The 23656-nt window shown below is 39.5% G+C and overlaps 1 protein-coding gene across 1 annotated transcript in view; it reads left to right on the top strand.

Annotated features, from left to right (window-relative positions):
• The window catches only part of LOC124614013, a 167817-nt gene extending 151326 nt beyond the window's left edge, over nt 1-16491 (top strand). Inside the window, exons 3-5 of the mRNA XM_047142828.1 lie at nt 353-490; nt 10752-10904; nt 16366-16491. Coding sequence (XP_046998784.1) covers nt 353-490; nt 10752-10904; nt 16366-16388 — 314 coding nt within the window. The 3' untranslated portion in view covers nt 16389-16491. The remainder of the gene's footprint in view (nt 1-352; nt 491-10751; nt 10905-16365) is intronic.
• Nucleotides 16492-23656: the final 7165 nt, after the last annotated feature.

The following is a 23656-nucleotide window of genomic DNA, read 5'->3' as shown; positions in this document are numbered from 1 at the left end:
CTACTGAACAAGTGGTCATAACTAATAATTTATACATTTTAGTGCCGATGTTTACTAGACTTTTTTGCTTCAGATTATACTTCCGGTCATATCCCTGAATACTGACCATTCCCCGTGGCACACCCTGTATTTTCATCATGTAAATCAGTGTACTGCAAAAGTAAACAAATCACATTTCATGACAACATGATTTAATATTGTAATGAAAGGTGACTGAGCAAAATAAATTATACGTTTGCTTCTTGCAATAAATGTAGAAGCTGTTAATTTGTCATAAATTTGAAAATTTAATAATCTTTATTTAAATTTTGTTGCCTGAATTAGAACTAATGACATCTCCTAATTCTTTCAGATCCCTGTCGCTACCTGAAGGGAGCATGGTCAGAATGTGACCCAAAAACTAACATGAGAACTCGTACTCTAACACTGAAGAAAGGTGACCAAGCAGCATGTGAGCAGACAAAGACAATTCAGAAAAAGTGCAAAAAAGGTGGGTTGTGTTAAGGAGCACAGTTTGTCCCCATGTTACTACAGTTTATCCATCTCTGTTGTTTTGTGCTTTGTCTTTGGGAAAAGCAACAAATACCATTACAAAATGTAATTTTTATACATTGCATTGCTTCATTATTTTTACTGAGTATATCCTAATACAAAAGTAATTTTAATACAGACTAATTTATGTTTTACAATGTACCTAAAGAGCCCAAAAAGTAATGAAATTAGACATGGCCAAAGCTGTATAAGTGTGCATGAAATTTTCTGTTGAAATAGTGCTGTGCTGGATTTAAGCTTGTTATGTGGTCTGAATGAGTACTGCTGCTGAATCTTCCTTTCCATTAAATGATACCTAGCACGGGCTTCTCTTGAATGCTGCATTTTTTTAACTGTCATGGCCAAGCTTACGACTTTAAACCAAGCAATTTCATCACTGCATTCACAACACTGAAGTTCATCCTCTAGGTTTCTTATTTGCCAAATAAATACACTCCTGGAAATGGAAAAAAGAACACATTGACACCGGTGTGTCAGACCCACCATACTTGCTCTGGACACTGTGAGAGGGCTGTACAAGCAATGATCACACGCACAGCACAGCGGACACACCAGGAACCGTGGTGTTGGCCGTTGAATGGCGCTAGCTGCGCAGCATTTGTGCACCGCCGCCGTCAGTGTCAGCCAGTTTGCCGTGGCATACGGAGCTCCATCGCAGTCTTTAACACTGGTAGCATGCCGCGACAGCGTGGACGTGAACCGTATGTGCAGTTGACAGACTTTAAGCGAGGGCGTATAGTGGGCATGCGGGAGGCCGGGTGGACGTACCGCCGAATTGCTCAACACGTGGGGCATGAGGTCTCCACAGTACATCGATGTTGTCACCAGTGGTCGGCGGAAGGTGCACGTGCCCGTCGACCTGGGACCGGACCGCAGCGACGCATGGATGCACGCCAAGACCGTAGGATCCTACGCAGTGCCGTAGGGGACCGCACCGCCACTTCCCAGCAAATTAGGGACACTGTTGCTCCTGGGGTATCGGCGAGGACCATTCGCAACCATCTCCATGAAGCTGGGCTACGGTCCCGCACACCGTTAGGCCGTCTTCCGCTCACGCCCCAACATCGTGCAGCCCGCCTCCAGTGGTGTCGCGACAGGCGTGAATGGAGGGACGAATGGAGACGTGTCATCTTCAGCGATGAGAGTCGCTTCTGCCTTGGTGCCAATGATGGTCGTATGCGTGTTTGGCGCCGTGCAGGTGAGCGCCACAGTCAGGACTGCATACGACCGAGGCACACAGGGCCAACACCCGGCATCATGGTGTGGGGAGCGATCTCCTACACTGGCCGTACACCACTGGTGATCATCGAGGGGACACTGAATAGTGCACTGTACATCCAAACCGTCATCGAACCCATCGTTCTACCATTCCTAGACCGGCAAGGGAACTTGCTGTTCCAACAGGACAATGCACGTCCGCATGTATCCCGTGCCACCCAACGTGCTCTAGAAGGTGTAAGTTAACTACCCTGGCCAGCAAGATCTCCGGATCTGTCCCCCATTGAGCATGTTTGGGACTGGATGAAGCGTCGTCTCACGCGGTCTGCACGTCCAGCACGAACGCTGGTCCAACTGAGGCGCCAGGTGGAAATGGCATGGCAAGCCGTTCCACAGGACTACATCCAGCATCTCTACGATCGTCTCCATGGGAGAATAGCAGCCTGCATTGCTGCGAAAGGTGGATATACACTATACTAGTGCCGACATTGTGCATGCTCTGTTGCCTGTGTCTATGTGCCTGTGGTTCTGTCAGTGTGATCATGTGATGTATCTGACCCCAGGAATGTGTCAATAAAGTTTCCCCTTCCTGGGACAATGAATTCACGGTGTTCTTATTTCAATTTCCAGGAGTGTATATCAACAGTAACAGAAAATAGTGTCTATGTTCTAGCAGTTATTCCTTGAATTTTATATGTTCTTGCCTCCCTCTTAAGTGGACCACCAAGCACTGCATGCCTGGAACAAGAACATCATTGCTCCTGTGTAGTATAAGGTTGATGTATAAGTATTTGAAATAAAAACTGAGTCTTAGTAAGATTTGATAACTAAATTATATACCATGCTGCTTGAGAGTTGGTGAATATTGATTCCATTTACATATGTCCCAAATAAAATAGATAAACTGATGTGAGAGCTGTTATAAATACTGTCACTAAGAGAACTCATTCCACATGTCAAAATGAAGATGCACAAAAGTAATCTGAGAGCAATTTCATTTTATTTCCATTTGTCTCTGTGTCAACATCAGTAAATTTTCAGCTGTTTTGCTCTTTTTTGCGGATTTAAGGAGAAAGGTAAGAGTGCTGCACATGGCAGAGTCATTTGACCTCATTGGCAACAGACTGCTTGACCATCATACAAGACAAGACATTTTGCCCTTCATCCTTTGGTCTACAGTATCTTTAAGAGAGTATTTGTATTTGTACTAGGGATATCATCAATAAATGCCAGCAGCTTAGCAACCTCACTGCTTTCTGTGTGTCTTATTGTGAATGCACCCACATTATAACATCTGTCTGTATTGTCATAAGGAAGTACCAGTGAGGAATTATACAGAATGGCTAAATATTGTCTGCTGATGAGTTATTGTGCCTTTTCTAGTTTTGTTTAATGATTTGCTTTGAAGCTAATTTATAAAGAATTAAAATGGGAGGCATAAACTACTCTTTGATATCCAGCGAGGATAAAATATGCACCATTACAGGAGTATTATAGTTACTCTCATGACATCACATTCAATGGCTCCACTGATTGTCACCTTTCAAACTAGTATAGACTTTGGACTACACTGAAGAGCAGTATGTCACACTATAAAGATTTCATACTCACATTCATTGGTTTTGCCAAATCTCAAACAAACTGTCACCTTCCAATCTAACCAAAACCTAAGGCTATATTACAGATTATTCTGGCACTACTACCTCCATTCCAGAAAAGAATACATAAATAAAATAAGTATTGTCAATGTTCTGTTCTAGATGTCTGCATGCATATTATGTCACATACCACAACAGCATTACATCGTGGGCCAAAGCCAACATCACTATACTCTCTGATTCCTGTGCCAAAGCCAAAGTCTGTGTCCCTGGAACCATATATCATTAAGTAAGCAAATATGCTGAAATCATGCATTGCAGTTCATGCTTTCCTTGATTATAGACAATGGTTGTTAGAGGATTAGTTCTTAAAACACCAGAAGTGATTGACATGCAGCAGCATATGTCACACTCTAATAACATTATATTCTGAGTGAGTGATTAACAAACTTTCCTGATTACAGATTAAATAAAAGACAAAAATATCAGAAGAAGTCAATTTGCAACTTTTTTAGTAATGAAAAGCTTCAAGAGCAAATAACATTAAATTTTGATCCATATGTTCAAATTACGAAAACTGTGGCTATGATCATGATCATAGAGGTAATAAATAAATAAAATTGCCACAGGCTGGAATATATCTTACTGGGGCTGTCTCTGGACCATGGACTATAGTTTGCCCATCCTTACACCTACACCTATATCTGTACCCTGCTAGCCACTTTATGGTATGTGGCAGAGGATAAGTCCAGTACTGCTGTCATTTCCTCTCTTCCCTGTTCTGTTCTTGAGTGCTGCATGGGAAGAACAACTTCTGGTAATTCTCTGTATGAGCTCTAAAAAATTTGATTTTCTCATCATAGTCATTTCATGGGACATAAGTGGGAGGAAGTGATATGTTTCCCAGCTAACACATTCTCTCAGATCAAACCTCTCCATTATGAACAATACTCTTTTGTGGCATTTGCCACTGGAGTTTGGTGAGCATATCCCTAAATTTCTTGTATTTACCTAATGATTCCATGTGAGACACACCACTCTTTGTTGGATCTTCTCCATCTTTTCTGTTAATCCAACCCTTTAAAGGTCCCAGACTGATGAACAATACTCAGGAATTGCCTGAATGAGTGTTTTGTAACATACTTCTTTTGTGATGAATTACACATACTTGAGATTTTTTCAATGAATCTCAGTCTGGCATCTGCCAGTGCTGTAATCAAACAGTAATGTAGCTCTTCATTTGTTTACATGCAATACAATACATTTATTTATGTTCAGTGAACTGTGAACCGTGCACCAGTCGTCGATCTGCTGCAGGTTTTTCTAGCTTCCTATAGACAATGGCATTTTCTGAGAACAATCTCACAAAGCTTGTTATTTTATCCACTAGATCATTTAGGTAAGCAGTAGGAGAACTATAACATTCCCTTGGGGTTCTTCCCATGTTACTTTTACACCTGATACTTTCATCCGATTAACAATGACCTGTTGAGTTATATCTGGCTAGGAAGTCCTCAATCCAGTCACAGATAATGTCGGCTATGTGGTAAGCTCATATTTTGTTCTCTAAATGACAGCTCAAAACTGTATCAAATGCTTTTTGTAAGTCAAACAACATGGAATCAACAAGAGCACCAGAGTCTATGGCATTTTTAATCTCTTGGATGGACAGGATGAGCAGAGTTTCACAAGATCTCTGTTTGCAGAAGCCATGTTGGTTTTTATACACCAGATTTTGCACTCTCCACAAAGGTAATACTGTGTGAATATAAACATGTTGCATAATTCAACAATAAACTGATTTCAATGGGACTGGTCTATTATTATGCACTTCCACCAGATGACCCTTTGGTGACAGGGTCTTACTGTGCTTTTTTTTTTTCTAGTTCCTTGGTACCCTTTGTGATTCTAGCAACCTTTTATAAACTGCTTGTACAAGGGGACAAGTTCTTTTGCATTATCCTCATAGAATCTCACAGGTATCTTGTCCAGTCAAGGTGCCTTTCCACAGTTGTACAATTTTAGTTGATTTTCTATTCCATGATCATCTATCCCAATATATGCTATTTAGGTGTCTGTGAAGTGACTAAAAGGAGGAACCATATTATGATCTTAAACCAAATATACTATTTCATCCTTCCCTCTTCCTCTCCCATTTCAATGCCAATATGGTCACTGAACATCTGAATAGATGTTTCAGTGTGCTTAATGATTTGATACAGACTAAACTGTCAGGATTTTTAGTCAGATTGACTAGCTAAATTGCAGTTTCAAATTCATTGAAAATGTCTTGAACTGGTCTCCTTACACCCTTTTTGAACTTGTTCAGATTTTGTTTGTCAACAAGGTCTTTACTGCATAGAAATGTCTGGTGAAGCACTCTTTGCTTTCATGAATTTTATCTGTTAGTGCTTCACATCTACATTCCTGGAGCTGAATACCCAATGTTGACTGCTCATTTACTTTGCAATTTGTTTGTTGCCACTTTTGCTAAGTACAAATATTTTCCTACCTTTATTAATGTTCCCTGTAACACATGTAATTAGTGATTTCACATCCATGTTAATTTATTTAAAATTTTAGGTGTGTTAATTACTAGCATGCTCTCATGAGTTGGGTTATTCTTTCAGAAGAAGAAAAAGAAAATATTTAGAACAATCTCTCACAAGCCCATCTCTGGCATCACTTTTATCCACATTACTCTTCCATTCTATAGCTGGCAAATTGAAGTCTCTTCTATTATAATAGCATGAACAGAAAAGCAATAGTGTTCTCCAGATTTACTCAGAAATGCTCTGACACTACAGTTTCTGATACCTTGTGGTCTATGAAAACATCCAACTATCATAAGGAATTTTTTCCTCTGCAGCAGAATGTACACTGATATGAAACTTGCTGGGAGATTAAAAGTGTGTGCCAGACTGAGACTTGAACAGGAATCCCAAATTTGAATCTCAGTCCAAAATACATTTTTAATCTGCCAGGGAGTTTCATATCAGTGCACAGTCCACTGCAGAGTGGAAAATTCAGTCTGCAAACATCCCCCAGGCTGCAGCTAAGCCATGTTTCCCCAATAACCTTTCTTCCAGGTGTGCTAGTCCTGTAAGTTTTACAGGAGAACTTCTGTGAAGTTTGCACACATATTTGGGTAGTTCAGTTGGTAGAGCACTTGCCTGCAAAATGCAAAGATCCTGAGTCTGAGTCTTGGTCTGGCATACAGATTTAATCTGTCAGGGAGTTTCATCCAGTTACATTTGAAATCTGTAAGAACTTCATTAGATACTGTAGAGTTAGATACTGTGGTGCATAATCTATCCATGTGATATGTATCCCAGTCTTAATTTAGGATTATACTGCTGTTCACTTCCAGTTTCAAGTAGTTTTCTATTCCCAATATTGTGTTGGCACTGTTTACCTTTAACAAGTGAAATGAATTCTGTGATGCTGTTCTGTGGGTGCACCTGCAATTTGCTGTTAGCAAATTAACATCTTCTCATACTGATCAACAGAGAAAATAGTTATTCTCTGAGCGTAACATGGCTCATATTTTTCCCAATATTGCACATAATGCATCATTAACTCCATGGGGAAGGGGGGAGTGGGTTTCATTTAATGTGGGGGTGGGGGAAATTACATGTGGATGTAACATATGCTATTCTACCTGATTAGCACTCATACCTGATCTATTGATGGGGGCCCTACAATTCTCAGATTATTAGTGAAGCTCAAGAACTTTGTTCCTGTGATCACTGCAAAATCATCAGAGCCTCTGATTTAAAGCTTCCAGTTCATGTCATACCAGAGGACCCTGATTTGTTCTGGGTATGTTGCTGCAAACAGTGAGCCATGAAATGCTAGTTGCTCCTAGTGCAGTCAATAGCTGACAGCAGAGTCTCTTTCACATCTCAGATGTGACCTCCTGACAAGCACATCCAGTGCTTACTGGCCCTTTTTCATGAGCTGCTTGCTATTTTGCTGGTAGGTTCCATTACCCACATAATATTGGGGCTTCCAATGACCAGCATATGAACCCTCTGTGCTTGCTGACATGTGACAGGAAAACTGGTTATTGGATCAACAGGCAATGCACACCATGCTGGCTTTGATGTGTAATCAACACTGGGCGGCTCTTCAAACCTGTTGTTAAGATGTGGGGGGGATATCCACATGGCCAGTTCCCATTTTTGTGTTCTTTCCAAAGGTATATGAATCCAACTCTGTCCACCACTCACCTATCAGTGAGGATAAACTGATAAGATGCTGCACATCAGAAAAGACAGTGTCATCGTGTTTTCCAAAGAATTCCAGCAGCCACAGAAGTGCATGGCAGCAGCCTGAAGTCTGTCAGCTGTGGCAAATGCAGCTCCTACTGTTTCTAGACAGCAACCAACTCACCATGTATCAGCACACAACAAGCACACTTTCCATCCATTTGCTAAAAGGATAAATCTACTAACAAGTGCAATCAGAAAGCAACTAAAAAACAACAAGCAGACTAAGCAAGTAGTCAAATTAGCACCATAAGCAGTGGAAACATACACGGGTAAAACTATGATAAGCACAAAATATGAATAATAATAACAGGAATTGCCTTTGGTGTCATTAAAATGGTGCTGAAAGCTATCCCAGTGAGCAGTATCACAAAAGCCAAAAGTGCAAGCTATATACAGGGTGTTTCATAATTCACATTACACATTTCTAGAGGTTGTAGAAGGGACTTGGTGGATAATGTTTTACACAGGAACCCATGTCTGGAAACGTCACCCAGTGATGCTACAGAGCAACAAAGTTATAGTTGCCAGTACCTGTAAATGTATGTATAAACAAGCTGAGTCAGTGACAATGTTATAAACTTTCTAGGATGATGGAGAAAGATAAATATATCAATTTGAGGCAAGGTTCCCTGTACAAGAAACAAACGGATTGAAAACTATAAAAGAAAACTCTTCTGGTATCTCCGACAGTGGAATGCACGTACTGGTACTGTTGTTGCTAAGATTGTAGGGTAGAAACCTTTCAGAGGTGTTAGTAAGCATCAAAACAAGAAAAAATGTTTGGTAAACATGGGCTCTAAAATTCACACCTTAAGAACTATGAGCACTTGTTCAGTAAAGAAGATGTGTTTCACAGTAGCAAAGATGAACATGTGCTCCTAGCTCCTCAGTTATGAATTTTAGAGCCCACATTTACTGGACATTTTTTCCATGTTTTGATCCATACTACCAACTCTGAAAGCTGCCTATCCTACAATCTCAGTAATAACAGTGTTCCTTTGTCAGAGGTATGAGAATGGTTTTCACTTATAACTTTCAACTCATTTGTTAACAGTACCAATATCCTTATCTCAAATCGATACAGTTATCCTCCTTCATCATTCTAAAAAGTTTGTAACTTCATTACGGACTCACCTTGTATATTCATATATTTACAGGTGCCGGTTCTATAACTCTGACACTCCATAGTGTCATTGGATGACGCTTCCAGACATGGGTTCCTGTGTAAAACTTGATCTACTAAGTCCCCTCTACAGCCTCTAGATGTGTGTAACATGAATTGTGAAAAACCCTGTACATGCATTTGCTCACTGAACACAATTGCTCAGAAGACAACCTAGCTAAAAATTATAATTTGGCAGCTGAAATGATCTGAGATTGAAATATTGCACAGAAGTACAAGTTACATTATTAAGCCTTAAGATCCAGTACTAGATTTTATGAAGGTGATATTCAGTTCACAAAACTCAGATTTATTATGGGCTTTCAACACTTTTCACTCCATCATCAGACCTCATCCAAAGTACAGACTTTCTTATTTGGTTCCAATGCTGAATGACATCTAACACTCTTTTGGACTACATTTATGCTAAAGTTGACCATTTGCCTACTACAAATCTTATTGCTTGTCCCATTTCATATTGCTTTGCAAATTTACACCTAGATATTTTATCAGCATGACTGTGTCCAGCTGTGCACCACAAATGCTGTATTTGAACATTACAAGATTATTTTTCCTGCTCATCTGCAGTAACTTGTATGTTTCAACATTTAGAACAAGCTGCCATTCATCACACAAAATAGAAGTTCTATCAAAGTCACCCTGTATGCTCCGACAGTTTTCCAATGATGACACTTTCCCATATACAGCAGCATCATCAGGACATAGTCACAGGTTGTTCTCACCCTAAGCCCCCTTAGGCCAAGTGCTTAGGTCAAGTGCTTAGACACATGCAAGTAATTCAGTCCTTTTTGTACAGTTTTTGCTTGTATGGAGATGGCAGGCATAAGGGGTATAATTGGCAATGATATTACAGAGTTTGTTTCAGAAGGTACTGAGGATGAAGAAGAGTTTACATGTGAGAGTGAGCAAGAACTATCTTTTTGTCAAAGCAGTCATAAATCCCTGGTAATGTGAAATTAGAAATGAAGAAGAAAGACACAATAATGTGTAGTCTACCAGATTTTAATGACAGGTTTTTCCTGATGTTGGTCGTATAAAGTTTCCATTGTCACTCGAACAACAGGGGTTCATGATTCCTGCAGGTGGCCAAACAACAACTGAACTTGAATCTTCCCAGCTCTATTTTATGGATTGCTTTATTTGTGAAATTGTAACCATAACAAATGTGTTGGCAACAGAAAAATACAAACGGTGGCTCCACTAACAAAAAATTCATTGTGGCATTCATGGAAAAAAATGTTTCATCAGAATAAATGAAGACATTTCTTGGTGTAATACTGAAGATTACTCTGAATTTGAAAGAAGAATTAGGTGATTATTTTAATAATGATCAGGTAATGTGAACTCCATTTTGCAATGATGTTTTATCTCTTCTCTGAGTTTTTCAAATATCAGTTAACCTTGTTCCCCATACAATATAAATAGCAGCTGGAAAAATATCCTTGGCAAAAAACTCGGGAGGAGAATGGGAAAGATTTAATCATGTCCCACCATTCCTATAGGTTGGCTTGTCACTTTATTTGTCACTGTTTGCACACGTGTTGGGCCATATGAAATTCTATACTCCTCCATACCAAAACATACATGACTGGAACACTATTTTTGAACTTATATGTTTAAATATATTGAAGTATGAGACACAGCACATGTTTATTTGTTCAGTTGTATCATTGCATATTTCAATACGGGGAAGCTCATAATAGGGTTTGAAATGTGACTGCAGTATTACATTAATAAGATGTTGTATACATATAGTGATTCACTATTGGTGAAATGGGTGTAAATCAGTGTCTTCTTAATTTAGCAGCCTTAAAAACTGCTGTGGTTTTGATTTACTGTTTTGTTGTTTTGTTATGTTGTGTAGTTGAGTGCAATAACAGAATTGTAGTAAAAGGCAATATTAATGGTTGCCCATTCTTGCTGCAGCCTGCCGTTATGAGAAAGGCACATGGAGCGAGTGTTCCCCCCAAAACCAAATGTCACGGAGTGACACTCTTAAGGCCAACAGTGACCCCTCATGTGAACAGAGCCGACAAATAACTAAGAAGTGTAAAAGCAAAGGTGCTAAGGCTGGAAAAGGTAAATCACACAAAGTATCTTGCAGATCTAACATACAGATAAGGAAAATAATCTGTATCTAATCTAAGGTGTCTGTGTCAGATAAGAGAAGTAATTAAATATTTCTAAAAGACAAGACAGCATACAATGTTCTTGCCACATTAATTCGTGAATATCAGCGCAAGAAAAAATAAGTAACATAGTTGCAGCTCTTTATACAATGTGTAGCTTGTATACAGTGAGCAATTGGTCTGTTAACTTAGAGGCTTACTAAATTAACACTGAGAAATATTATTTCAACTGATGGTATCATAATATACAAGTTTGCAATGTATCTTGCAGAGCAATCAATCCATTACTGTGCAAACATTTACGTTTACATCCTTTTGATACCAGTGAATAGCCATACATTTTAAACTATCAGACTGTTTTCTGATCTCTGCAAAAGCTTGTCAAATGGGATTACATTTGTCTTCATTCATTGATAGTATTTTCAGAGGTAAATCGGATGTTATAAAAAGATTAAGCTTCTATTTTTAAAAGTTTTATTTAAGATAACCTACAGCACTGTTGCATTAATGAAGCCATACTCATACAACAGGAATATTGTATGTAAATAGCAGTAATATCAACATAGATTAATACAGTTAATCTTAACAACAGTCTGTGCAAGTAATCACTACATCTTTACTCAACAATACATGCAACAACAAAATACAGATTTTAGAAGTCTTGGAGTCAAATTATTGGAAAAAAGGCAGTTTGCTATAACTACGAATAACTCCAATAACAGTGATTGTGATAGTTGAATTAATAGGTACCTATACAAACACAAATAGGAAATAGGGATAAATAGCATGATAGTATTTTATAATTACTAGTGCACTCCAGCCAGCTCTCTCTCTCTCTCTCTCTCTCTCTCTCTCTCTCTCTCTCTCTCACTCACTCACACACACACACACACACACACACACACACACACACACACACACATTTTGTGTGTGTGTGTGTGTGTGTGTGTGTGTGTGTGTGTGTGTGTGTGTGTGTGTGTGTGAGAGAGAGAGAGAGAGAGAGAGAGAATTTTTGAAGACTGAAGGAATTTGCTTCCCAATTTAATGCCCTTCAAAATATTAAAATAAAGATAATCTAGTTATTTTAGACTTAGTACTTATGTATGTTTTGCATGGAATGCATGTGCACATAGCTTGAATAAAAATTGAAATATTTCCTTTTATCTTAATAGCATACCCTGGAACGCTTTGCTTTTCTTGATGCCAGTGCACGATGTAAGAAAACAATTGTGATGTTTTTAAAAACAAAGTTGTTTTATCTCAGAGTAATGCTCATCTGAAAGTAAATAACTGTTTCCAGAATGAATCTTTCATTCTGCAGTGGAGCATTCAATTTTATGAAATTTTCATCCAGATTGAAACTGTGTGCCAGACCGGGACTCAAACCTGCAACCCACCTTATGTGGGCAGTGTTCTTACTAGCTGAGCTATTTAGGCATGACTATGACCCATCTTCAGAGCTTTTCTCCTGGCAGTACCTCTCCCCTACTTTACAAACTTCACGATAGTTATCTCACGGAGCGTGAACTCCCAGACTAAAGGATATTGCAGAGAAATGGCTTAACCACAGCCTAACATATTATTTTCAGAGTGAATATTTCACTCTGCAGCAGTGTGTGCACTGTGGTAAAACTTCTTGATAAATTAAAACTGTGTGGTTGTTTCAATCTGCCTGAAAGTTTCAAACAATTGTTGTTGTTCAAGTAGTAACTTGTGAATGCTTTTAAGTAGGGCAATAACTTTCAGTTCAGATGTTCGTTTGTGAATCAGAGCCATAATTCCAAAACCTTTGTCTGAAGCATGAGTAAGTAATGAATGAATTCAGTGAAGACATTCAGATCTATTCACTAGTAAAATATGGTAAGTGAATAGCTCTAATGATATGACATAGGAACACTATATTCGCATGTGGAAGTGAATGATAGTGACATCTGTTGATTCCAAGTGAGATACTGTGGACAAAGCAGAAACTATATACTAAGCATAAAAATACTATGCCAATAGCAGAATGACATAAAAACTATCTGGTAGATTAAAAGTATGTGTCCCACTGGAGCTCAAACCCATAACCTTGATCTTATGCCGCCAGTGCTCCCCCCCCCCCCCCCCCCCTCCCCCCTTTCACAGCTCCTCCTCTTCTCACTTTTGTGAAATGTGGAAAGATGGAATTATATAGCAGTTAGACACATATTAAGAACCATTACTCATTAATATGGCAATTATTCATTAGAATAATGTTTTAATTTGAAAAATAATAAATTATATAAATACATGTCAGTTTATCCTGACACAGTCTTATCAAATCTCTAAAATTCTAATAGATGGTTGGATTATCTACAGGCCAAAATTGCACTCTGTGTAAAATTTCAACTAGTTTGGCTGTAATGCCTCCATAACTGCAACTGCTGAAGGTTTAGCTAGTTGAAGGTTCTCCCAGAAAAGTTGTTCATACTAACATGTTACCCAGAGTATCAGTCAGCTGTAGGAAACGTTATCTGTTACAATATAATTGGCTACAATTGTGTATTTACAGCCTGTGATTCATAAACTGGAACACTGTAATGCATGCTGGAAGGTACAGTTAACTGCACATTTATTTATATTGACAAACCTGTCAGTACTAAATGCTGTGTGTGTTCCATGTCTCCTCATAAACCACTGGATCAATTTCAATCAAATGTGGTACACATACTACAGGGTGTCACACTCAAAAGAAGCCCCACAAACAAAAATTTGGTTAAATTACACTTAAAGATTTTGCATAAGAAAACAGGAAATGAAATGAAATTAACATGTTGTACTGTGTTCATGGGGAAATAGAAATGAATCACAAAAAGTTCTGGAAGTGACCACTGTCAACTTGTAAACACTGTTGAACACAACGCTGTAGTTTCTCGAATGTCACTGCCAGGACCTTTGAGCTACTGCCTGGATTTCACAGATGAGGATCTCTTGTAATCTTCCAAGTTGTGTGGGTTGTTCCTGTATACCTTTCCAGAGGAAAAAGTCAGGTGGTTTTAATTAAGGTGACCTTGGGGAGCTACAGTCCTTTCAAAAACACTCTGCTGGGGAAAAATGATTCAATCTCAGCCACTTGAGACGTGTGGCATGTGGCACCATCCTGTTGTTACCAGCCAAGGGTAAGTTCTTCATTATCCAACTGGTTCATAAATTCCCAAAACATTCTGATGTAAACTGCATTTGTAGACTAAAAAGAAAAAGAACAGGTACAATGATGCCACACGGTGATACTGAACAGAACATGTCAGTCTTTTGTGAATGCAGAGATTGGTGGACCAGTGCATGTGGATTTTCATTATACTACAAATGTGTATTTGAGAGTTTACATAGCCAGAGAAGTGAAACCACATCTCATCACTCAACCATGTGTACTGCAATATTCTTGGCCTCTGAGCAATAAATTGCTGAAATCAATGGCAAAATGTAATGTGTCTCTATCTTTGTCATTGACATTCAGTTTGTGAACAACTGTAAACCTGTATGGATACATGCTAGCTTTCTTCACAGCTCTGTGACATGTGCTCCATCACATTCCACATTCCTAAGATAAACACTAATCAGACTATGCAGGAGACACCAGTAATCATTTCACGTCAGTCACTTTTCCTTCTGATAATGGCAGCTGTCCCCCACCCGTGAAGACCCAGCACCATTCTAGTGCTCTCCATGTTGTTCAATAACTTCTGCATGCAGCATTTACACAGTATATGCTGATCACCAAACCCTTCAACAAACATTACTGACATGTCTTAATGGAACCAGTAATTCAATATTGTTTTATGAGAAAGATGTGCTCTTCGACACAATAGCAATTGCAATTGCCACTAAACATTAAACACTGAGCTCCAGCTATAGCTATGCATGGAAACACACTGTTGCATCGAATGATGTTCCAAGAGTGCAGTGTTGCCACATCAGACATCACAAATTACACGGTGCAGTTCCAGTGAAATTGATAAACATGTTTGTGGAGCCTCTTTTGAGAGGAACATCCTGTAATTACTGTGTGGGAAGAAGTACTGTCCTGATAAGAACCATCTACCTCCCACAGAGATGTGGGTGGATGTGAAAAGGTCTGGTAACCCCATGACATCTAGGCTGCCCTGCATGACAAGTTTGTTATGAGGATGAGGAGGACAGAGAAAGAGAGGAGGGTGAGATGGACAGGTAGATGTGGGAGTAGGAGATGGATAGAGAGAGGGGGGAGGAGGAAGTGAACAGACAGTGAGGAGGATGAGGACATAGAAGGGGAGAATGAAGAGGGAGAGGAGGAGATGGACAGAGCAAGGGGGAGGATGAGATAGTTAGAGAGAAGTGGGAGAGAAGGAGATGAATACAGAGAGATGGGAAAAGGAGATGGACAGATAGAGGTGAGTGGGGGAAGGAGATGGTCAGAGAGAGGGAGAGGAGGATATGAACAAAGAATATGGAATGGAGTGAGGGGAGAAGCCGATCCACAGACAGAGGGGGGGGGGGGGGGGGGGGAAGGTCAGGGATAGAGAGAAGGAGGAGGAGAGTTATGGACTATATGTCCTGTTTCCATCAGCAGGCAAAGCCATTGTTTAAAAGGCTAGTATATAATATATCCACTATTAATATTGTACGATTATACAGTATTTTCATTGGCTTTGATTAAAACATTAAATTTTACATGCATGTGTAACACCAAAATGTATATGGTGTTATTTTTCACATCAAAAACACATACACTCTGTTACATATAATAATGAAATATGATTTCAGCTTTGGAACAGTTTGTAATGAATTTTGTCTGTAAATTGGAGAATAAGATTTTTTTGTGGAGAGAGGTGAATCAGTATTAGGTACCTGCAAGATCTTGCAGAGGGGCAGGCTGACTGGAATGCATTTAATGGAATAAGTGGCTAAGTGAAAGATATAGGCAATCATTCAGAATTAGCTGCAAAAGGAGAACTCCTGTAATAGCAGCTGAAATTGTAGTTAGAAACACCAGTGGAAGCTATCATAAATATGAGGAATCAGGAAACACCAGTGGAAGCTATCATAAATATGAGGAGTCAGGTAACATACTTGTGGACTACTATTAAAACAGGGATGAGTAGTCATTCTGTTAACATGTAAATATGCAAGAGACAAGGATAAATGGTCACACTTTACAGAATAAAGATATGAACAATATCTACTAATGTTAAAGACATCATTTCCACTATAAAATATTGGGAGAAAAAGCACTTCCAATAGATATTTGTTGGTGGAGTGTCAAAATATATGGTACCATAGGCAAATTAAAAGAGTTATTTTGCATGAAGTATTTGTCTTTGTTATTATTTTTATTTAACACACCAGTTGACAAATTTCACATGACGAATAAATTAGGTGAAACTGTTTCACTAAAATGTGTTTCTCCACAGGAGGCCGACGCAACCGCCAGTAAGATATGAGAAGTAATGAGCAAGCAAGTCTTCACACCTGCACATGCAGCTGTGTGTGCAGTATTGCTGGAATGTGTGTTTGTAACAAAACTGAGGAAAACTTATGAAAAAAGAAAATACCATGAAACATAGATTCCACAATTCATCCTACATATAATTCATGAACTTACTTGTTTTATGTATGTTTGGAATATTATTGTAGTAATTAAAAATACTGCAATCTGTGCATTGTTCCCAAGCTGTAGGTAATTGATTTAAATTTTAAAATGTGCTGCCTTTGGATTATTGATAGATAGTTCATAATGCAGAAATTCCCCTTGAAATAGCACACATTAAAGTGCCATTTTGTACTACCATTTATTTCATATTTTTATGCCAGTGTTTATTTGTAGTAATTAGCAAAGGTGAAGTTAGAGAATTCCTATATGTGGCATGTGTTTAGACTGTCCTATGAATCTGCTATTTGTTTTTGCTAGCTGAAATACATCAGCCATTAAAAGAGTATTAGAACCAGTTAATTGATGGATAAATTGTAATTGATTCATTTATTTACATGCTTCCCAACTGAAGCATTTTAGCAAAACAGTTTTATATGATGTTACAATAAAACTACATATTGATTGCTTGAATATTGCATTGGTAGTCATAATTGCTGTTTTTTATGAAATAAAAGCTGTTTCTTACAATGATATGTTAACTTATAATCATTAATAAATGAATTTCCTCTTTATGAATGGTCCATTAAATATGAAGAACAGGTACAAAACATGTTATGTCTAGTGACATGTTTTCAGCTCGTGCACTGTATGATCCACTGTGGATACATTAACCTCGGTTTTGTTATATCCATAATGGACTGCACTGTTCAGAGCCATTAATGTTTGAAAGTAAATAAAATAAAGAACATTTTTCTACTTTATGTGATGCATTACACATATATATGTGATATGTTTAACACAAATGGAGTAAGTTTATGAATACCAACTGCATTATATATACCGAAGATTTGATATTTAAAAACAGTTCTACTACAACTATTAATACTTGCATAGTATTCTTACTGCAGTTGTATAGTGGTCTGCTGACAGGATGGCAGTCTCTGATACATAAATAAATCATAATACCAGATGCATGCTACCCTACCCAAAGAAAATCCTTCATTTTTCTCCCATTTGGCATGAATATACATTGTAAAATGAATGTATTATTATGGTACTAATGTAGTGACTCACTAGCTAAAAATGAAATATCTGGAACACAGTGAACAAAATTAAGCAGCAGTATGTATTTTTTCTCTGCAGGAGTAAGATCATCTGTGTACTTGATAGTAGATATAATACAGGGGGAGTTGGGGGAGGGGGGGGGGGGCATGAGCAATAGACCACAGATTCATCATCATAAAGTCTAGTGAAAGAGCATTTTCTGGTAAGTTTTACTTGTAACATGCAGGATAGTCAGGATTTCAACCTGTAGCTTTTGAGAAAACGGTTTTTCAGAGCACTGCAATATGACACTTCTGCTACATGTTCTGTCATAAAACACACTTTTATTAGAAATTATGGTTATTTAACCCCATGTACTACTTAGAGGCTACCTGCATATTGGTGCAAGCACTTTGCAGAATTTGGACCATGATTAAACTATCTCTTCTATGTTCTGTGCATATATTTTATGGCCAGTTGTTGATCCTGAAAGAGAGTACAATTTGGCATAATTTTATATAGTTATCTGTACTCTGCTGTTAGTACACCACAGCACACATGGCGTATCTCCCAGCCCCCTCGCCCTACATCCAAAAGTAATGGTATGCAATCTGAAAGTGCAACATTCCACTTTGAGAATGAAAATTATGGAGGACAGGAACTAGTGGCAAGTTGAAACTTTTAGCCAGTCCAAAAGGAGTGCTCAAATAGCACAATCAGTCACTTACAGCCCATGAAGGGTGTGGATCTAGGTTCAAATCCCACTCAGGGACACAGTTTTAACATGTCACAAATGTTCAAAATTATAATTTTGCTGATTTTTGATTACTTATTGTTGCAAAGGTAGAACTTTGGATTTTTCAAACAACTGCTAGACATGTTTTGTATACTCTGATAATATTTAAATATTAGATGATATTAGCAAGATTTAAGCAGTACTAAATTGTAAAGCTGCTCTTTAATATGTTGGGGATGTATTTTTATTGAGACACAGTGATATAAAAATTAAACAATACTTAGGTTACATGTAGTTTATTGCTGAACAAGTCAATGCTTTCCATTTTCTGACTGAAAATAGTGTTGTTATTGAAAGGGACTATATATTACTTTTCTGAACAAAACTTTTGTTTTTCAAAATAATAAAGGCAACTGCACAAGTAAATAATGCTAAACTTCTGTATATTTCTGGTTGCAGTAATTACACAGTTGATAAATTGAAGTTAAAAGCACAAATATAAGACAAACAATTTATGTATTGTGTTGTATGTATAATGAATGTGTGTATAATCAACTAACATGGAGAAAAGTGTAAGGACTACAAACTGACATTAATTTGTCAGTAACTAATTTCATTAAAATAAAATAATTGGCCTTTCAATCAAAATATTGTTTTACTCTCAGTATTATGCAATATAAAGTGAAGGATGTGGGAAAGTGAGGTAAAACTTTCCTTGAATTCAAGGTTGGTTTGAACACCACATTGCTTTACTAAGTGTGGTCCTATTGGAGCTGTTCCACCCTTGCCTTCTCATCAACTTTGAAGTAACTTACTATGCTAGTTGTAGGGGGACCTACAGTTTAGTGTGAACTCTGCACCATGATGCATTTGGTATTTTTCACATTACCAAATGTGAAAGAAAAATAACAAAAAATACTTGAATCAACTGGGAATTGAACTCCAGAGCTTTAGCTTGATAGTAGGACACTTAACCACTTAGCCACTTGTAAAATACAAGTTACATTTTAACTTTACCTTTTTTTGCATACTGGCAGCATTGACCAGTGTGCGTGGTTTTTTTTTTTTTTTCTTTTTTTTTTTTCTTTTTGTCAAAGGTGGAGTTTATTGTTTGTATCTTATATTTAGCTGGTGGTTCACCATGACATTTGGCCTTATGGGAAATGATAAGCCAGAAATTGTGTGCACTCGCTGTGTAGGCTTACTACACTCCTTCCCCATTGGGGAAAATTGTTCACTGCAGAGATGTCTGTGTAATCATCAGAAGGGGACAACTGCTGGATCAGGTATGCCTTTACCAGAAAATACAATCTGAAATGGTGCAAGCGTGTATAGGTATGGCACCCACTCCCTCATGAGAGATCGTAACCAAGCATCATTGATTGGGGTGTCACGTCCATGAACACTCATTCTCATAAATTAAGGATAACTGCAGAATGTGGTGCCACACAACCTGGCACTACACAAAACTGGTGCTAATAGCATAGGCACATAGGGAACACACACGACACAGATCTGTAAGTCCACGGTATTGGTGATAAGTTGAGATAACCGTCCCGAAACACATGTGCTACAAAACGCCACTGTTTCCTGAGCATGTACACTGACATCAATATGGGATTTGATCACCATGCACGCGTACACAGGCCGCACAATGGGTTGGCATACTCTGGATCAGGTGGTTGAGCAGCTGCTGGGGTATAGCCTCCCATTCTTGCACCAGTGCCTGTCAGAGCTCCTGAAATGTTGTAGGGGTTTGAAGGTGTGCAGTGATATGTTGACCAAGAGCATTCCAGATGTGCTTGATCAGGTTTAGGTCTGGAGAACAGGCAGGCCACTCCATTTGCCTGATATCTTCTGTTTCAAGGTACTCCTCCACAATGACAGCTTGGTGGGGTCGTGCATTATCATCCATCAGGAGGAAGGTGGGACCTACTGTACCCCTGAAAAAAGCAGACATACTGGTGCAAAATGGCATCCAGATACACGTGGCCTGTTACAGTTCCTCTGACAAAGACATTCAGGGGTGTACATGCACCAATCATAATCCTACCCCACACCATCAAACCACAATCTCCATACAGGTCCCTTTCAAGGACATTAAGGAGTTGGTATCAGGTTCCTGGTTCATGGCAGATGAAAACCCGGTGAGAATCGCTATACCTGGACTCATCTGTGATCATAACCTTGGACCACTGTTCCAATGACCATGTACTGTGTTCTTGACGCCAGATTTTATGGGTTCTCCTGTGACCAGGGGTCAGTGGAATGCATCTTGCTGGTCTCCGGGCTAATAAACCATGTCTGTTCAGTTGTCTGTGGACTGTGTGTCTGGATACAACTGTTCCAGTGGCTGCAGTAAGGTTCCAAGCAAGGGTACCTGCAGTAATCTGTGGCCGTCTGCTGGCACTGATGGTGAGATATTGGTCTCCTTGTGGTGTTCTACACTGTGGACGTACCGTACTGTAGAGCCTGGACATGTTTCCTGTCTGCTGGAATTGTTACCATAATCTTGAGATCACACTTTGTGTAACATGGAGGGCCCGTGCTACGACCTGCTGTGTTTGACCAGCCTCCAGTCGTCCTAGTATTCTACCCTCCATAACGTCATCAATATGTGTTCTTTTAGTCGTGCTCAATGAACAGTCACCATTAGCATGTCTGAAAACGTCTGCACACTTACTCGCTGCACCATACTCTGACATGCACCAACACACCTCTGCATATGTGGACCACTGCCAGCGCCACCGTGCGACGACCGCAGGTCAAATGCACCACATGGTCATACCCCAAGTTGATTTAAACCCACAAACTGCCCACCAGAGCATTGTTTCACCATGTATCGGCATTATCCTTAATTTATGAGCATGAGTGTACATTGCGGTCAGTCACTCGATGACAGGGTTAGCAGAGACAACAAAGGGGATGGTGGTGGCAGTGGCAGTGGTGGCAGTAACAGGGGCTAGAGATGGAGGTGGCCTGGCACTAACCACCCCACCTGGAGGCGGCAGCATCCAGAATGAAGAGAGTGCAGGAGTCAAAAGGGCCACAGACTGCACTGCAGGGGCTGGTGCAGATGGCAGAGGCAACACCAGGGGCAGCAGAGTCTCTGGTACAAGGTTGGTCATGCAAGGGTGGAGCCGGTTGTACTGTTGTGGCACCAGGCCATTGGAGGTGTGCATAAAACAGAGATTGTGGCCTCAAAAGTGATGGATAGCAACAGGTATCCACTTAGGGCGCTGGCCTAGCCCATGGGCCCAAACAGCAGAGCCAGATGGAACCACTGCGAGACATGTGCTGGTGGGTGGCCAGGTGTCAGCCAGAGCAGGTGATGCACTGTACAGGGCTGGCGGCTGTGAAGCTGCTTTGCCAGGCTTTGGTCACCAATGGGAGCGAACCTACCTGAGCTCAAGAACCTATCGAGGGCTTCCTAGGGAGAAGACTATGTGATGTATTTTTTAATCCATGTTTTTCAAGTACAGATCAGCTGCTCCACTTCACCATTTGACTGTGGATGAAACGGAGGGACTGTAACATGCCAGATGCCACTCTTTGTACAAAAATTTTCAAAATCATAATAGAAAAATTGTGGACTATCGTCCATCCTAAGTGTATACAGTAATCCTTCCAAGGAAAAGATTTTTGCAAGGGCCTTGACCAAAGCTCCTGTGAATGTAGATTGGCAACAAATCACATAAGGAAATTTTGGGAAAGCGTTAGCTACCACAACCCAAAAGGAGCTAAGGAAGGGACCCAGAAAATCAGCACAAATATGCTCCCAGAGGCACTAAGGGTGGGCCATGTGGAAAGGGAGGCCCATGGTGCTGCTTGATGGGTGCCACACTGTGGGCTGGCTGACACAATGTGTGTGATCTCATTGTCAATACCCAGCCAAAACACACCATAGGTGGCTGGCCACTATTGTATGAGAAACATTCCAATGGTCCTGGTGGAGAAGGCACTTGATGTCTCGTCACAATGTAGATGTGTACACAACCCTGGGGGTTGACTCTTCAGTGGCCAACAGTAATACATCACCAAGAGCAGTGAGGTCATGGCAAAGAGCACAATAATTACATAAGGGATCTGATGCCCAGTAATTCATCTGACCAGCTGCATTGGACAAAGTGAACAACCTGATACAAAATAGGATCATCCATGACAGCTGCTGAAGTCCAAGAATTGGTAATGGGAAATCCATCCACAGTGTTTTGGGCTTCAACAGCTAAATGAAAACACAACATTTCATCTTGATCAAATGCCAGATTGGGGCCAATTGGCAATTGCAAAAGAGCATCTGCAACAGAGTGTTGTGCTTGAGTCAGAAATGAATCTCATAGCATGACAAAAATTGAGCTCAGCATTGCAGGAGGTGGACCTAATTTGTCCAGTAAAGATGCCAAAGAGTGAAAAAGAGAAACCAAATGTTTATGATTTGTAATAAAATTAAATTTAGAACCATAAAGGAAAACAAGAACTTTTTTGAATGCATACACCATAGTAAGGGCTTCTTTTGCTATCTGTGAGTAGCACTGTTGCATCTGATTAAGAGTTTTAGAAGCATATGCAGACAAGTGTGTGGAATTGTCCATGTACTTGTGTGCAAGAATGGCCCCAGGGCCATCCTGGAAGGCATCTGTGGCCAAAACAAGATGTTGGTTCAGTTGGAAGGAAATCAAGGAAGTTGCCAAGTGCAATTTTTACTTCCATAGAGTAAAAGTATGTTTGCAGACAGTGACAAGGGAAAAGGAACACCTTTGCATAAAAGAGTACAAAGTTGCAGTCACTGTGGCTGCATCAGGAAGAAATTTATGGTAGCACACAACCTTTCATAGAAAGGCCTGTAACTCTTTGATATTAGTAGGATGCAGCAAAGCATAATGGCATCACCCTGCTAGCATAAAGGCTTGACACCAGCATGCAAGACTTCAAAATCAAAATAGATGATAGATAGTTGAAAGAATTGTGATTTGTCCAAGTTACACTTCAAACCAGCAGCCTGCAGTACCATTCACAAGGCACAAAGGTTCTGCAAGTGTTCATCTGTTGAGGAATCAGAGACAACAGTATCATCCAGGTAATTAATGTGGTCTGGTGTGGAAGCCATGAGTTGCTCCAAAAATCATTGGAAAAGAGCAGGGGTGCTAGCGACGCTGAATGGAAGGCACTGGTATTGGTATAATTTGAATCACTGCTTTACACACTATATGAGTTGAAAACTGTCCCAATATAGGAAGTTTTTGTTGGTTGTAACTTACCAAATAACAAGAGATGGGACAATGCCAGTGATCTGATATCCACATAGGTTGAGACTTTAACAAAGCTATTACTG

The sequence above is a fragment of the Schistocerca americana genome, chromosome 4, assembly GCF_021461395.2.
Source record: "Schistocerca americana isolate TAMUIC-IGC-003095 chromosome 4, iqSchAmer2.1, whole genome shotgun sequence".
Lineage (NCBI taxonomy): Eukaryota > Metazoa > Arthropoda > Insecta > Orthoptera > Acrididae > Schistocerca > Schistocerca americana.
The sequence above is the reverse complement of the archived record's forward strand: the minus strand, read 5'-3'. Positions and strand labels throughout refer to the sequence as shown.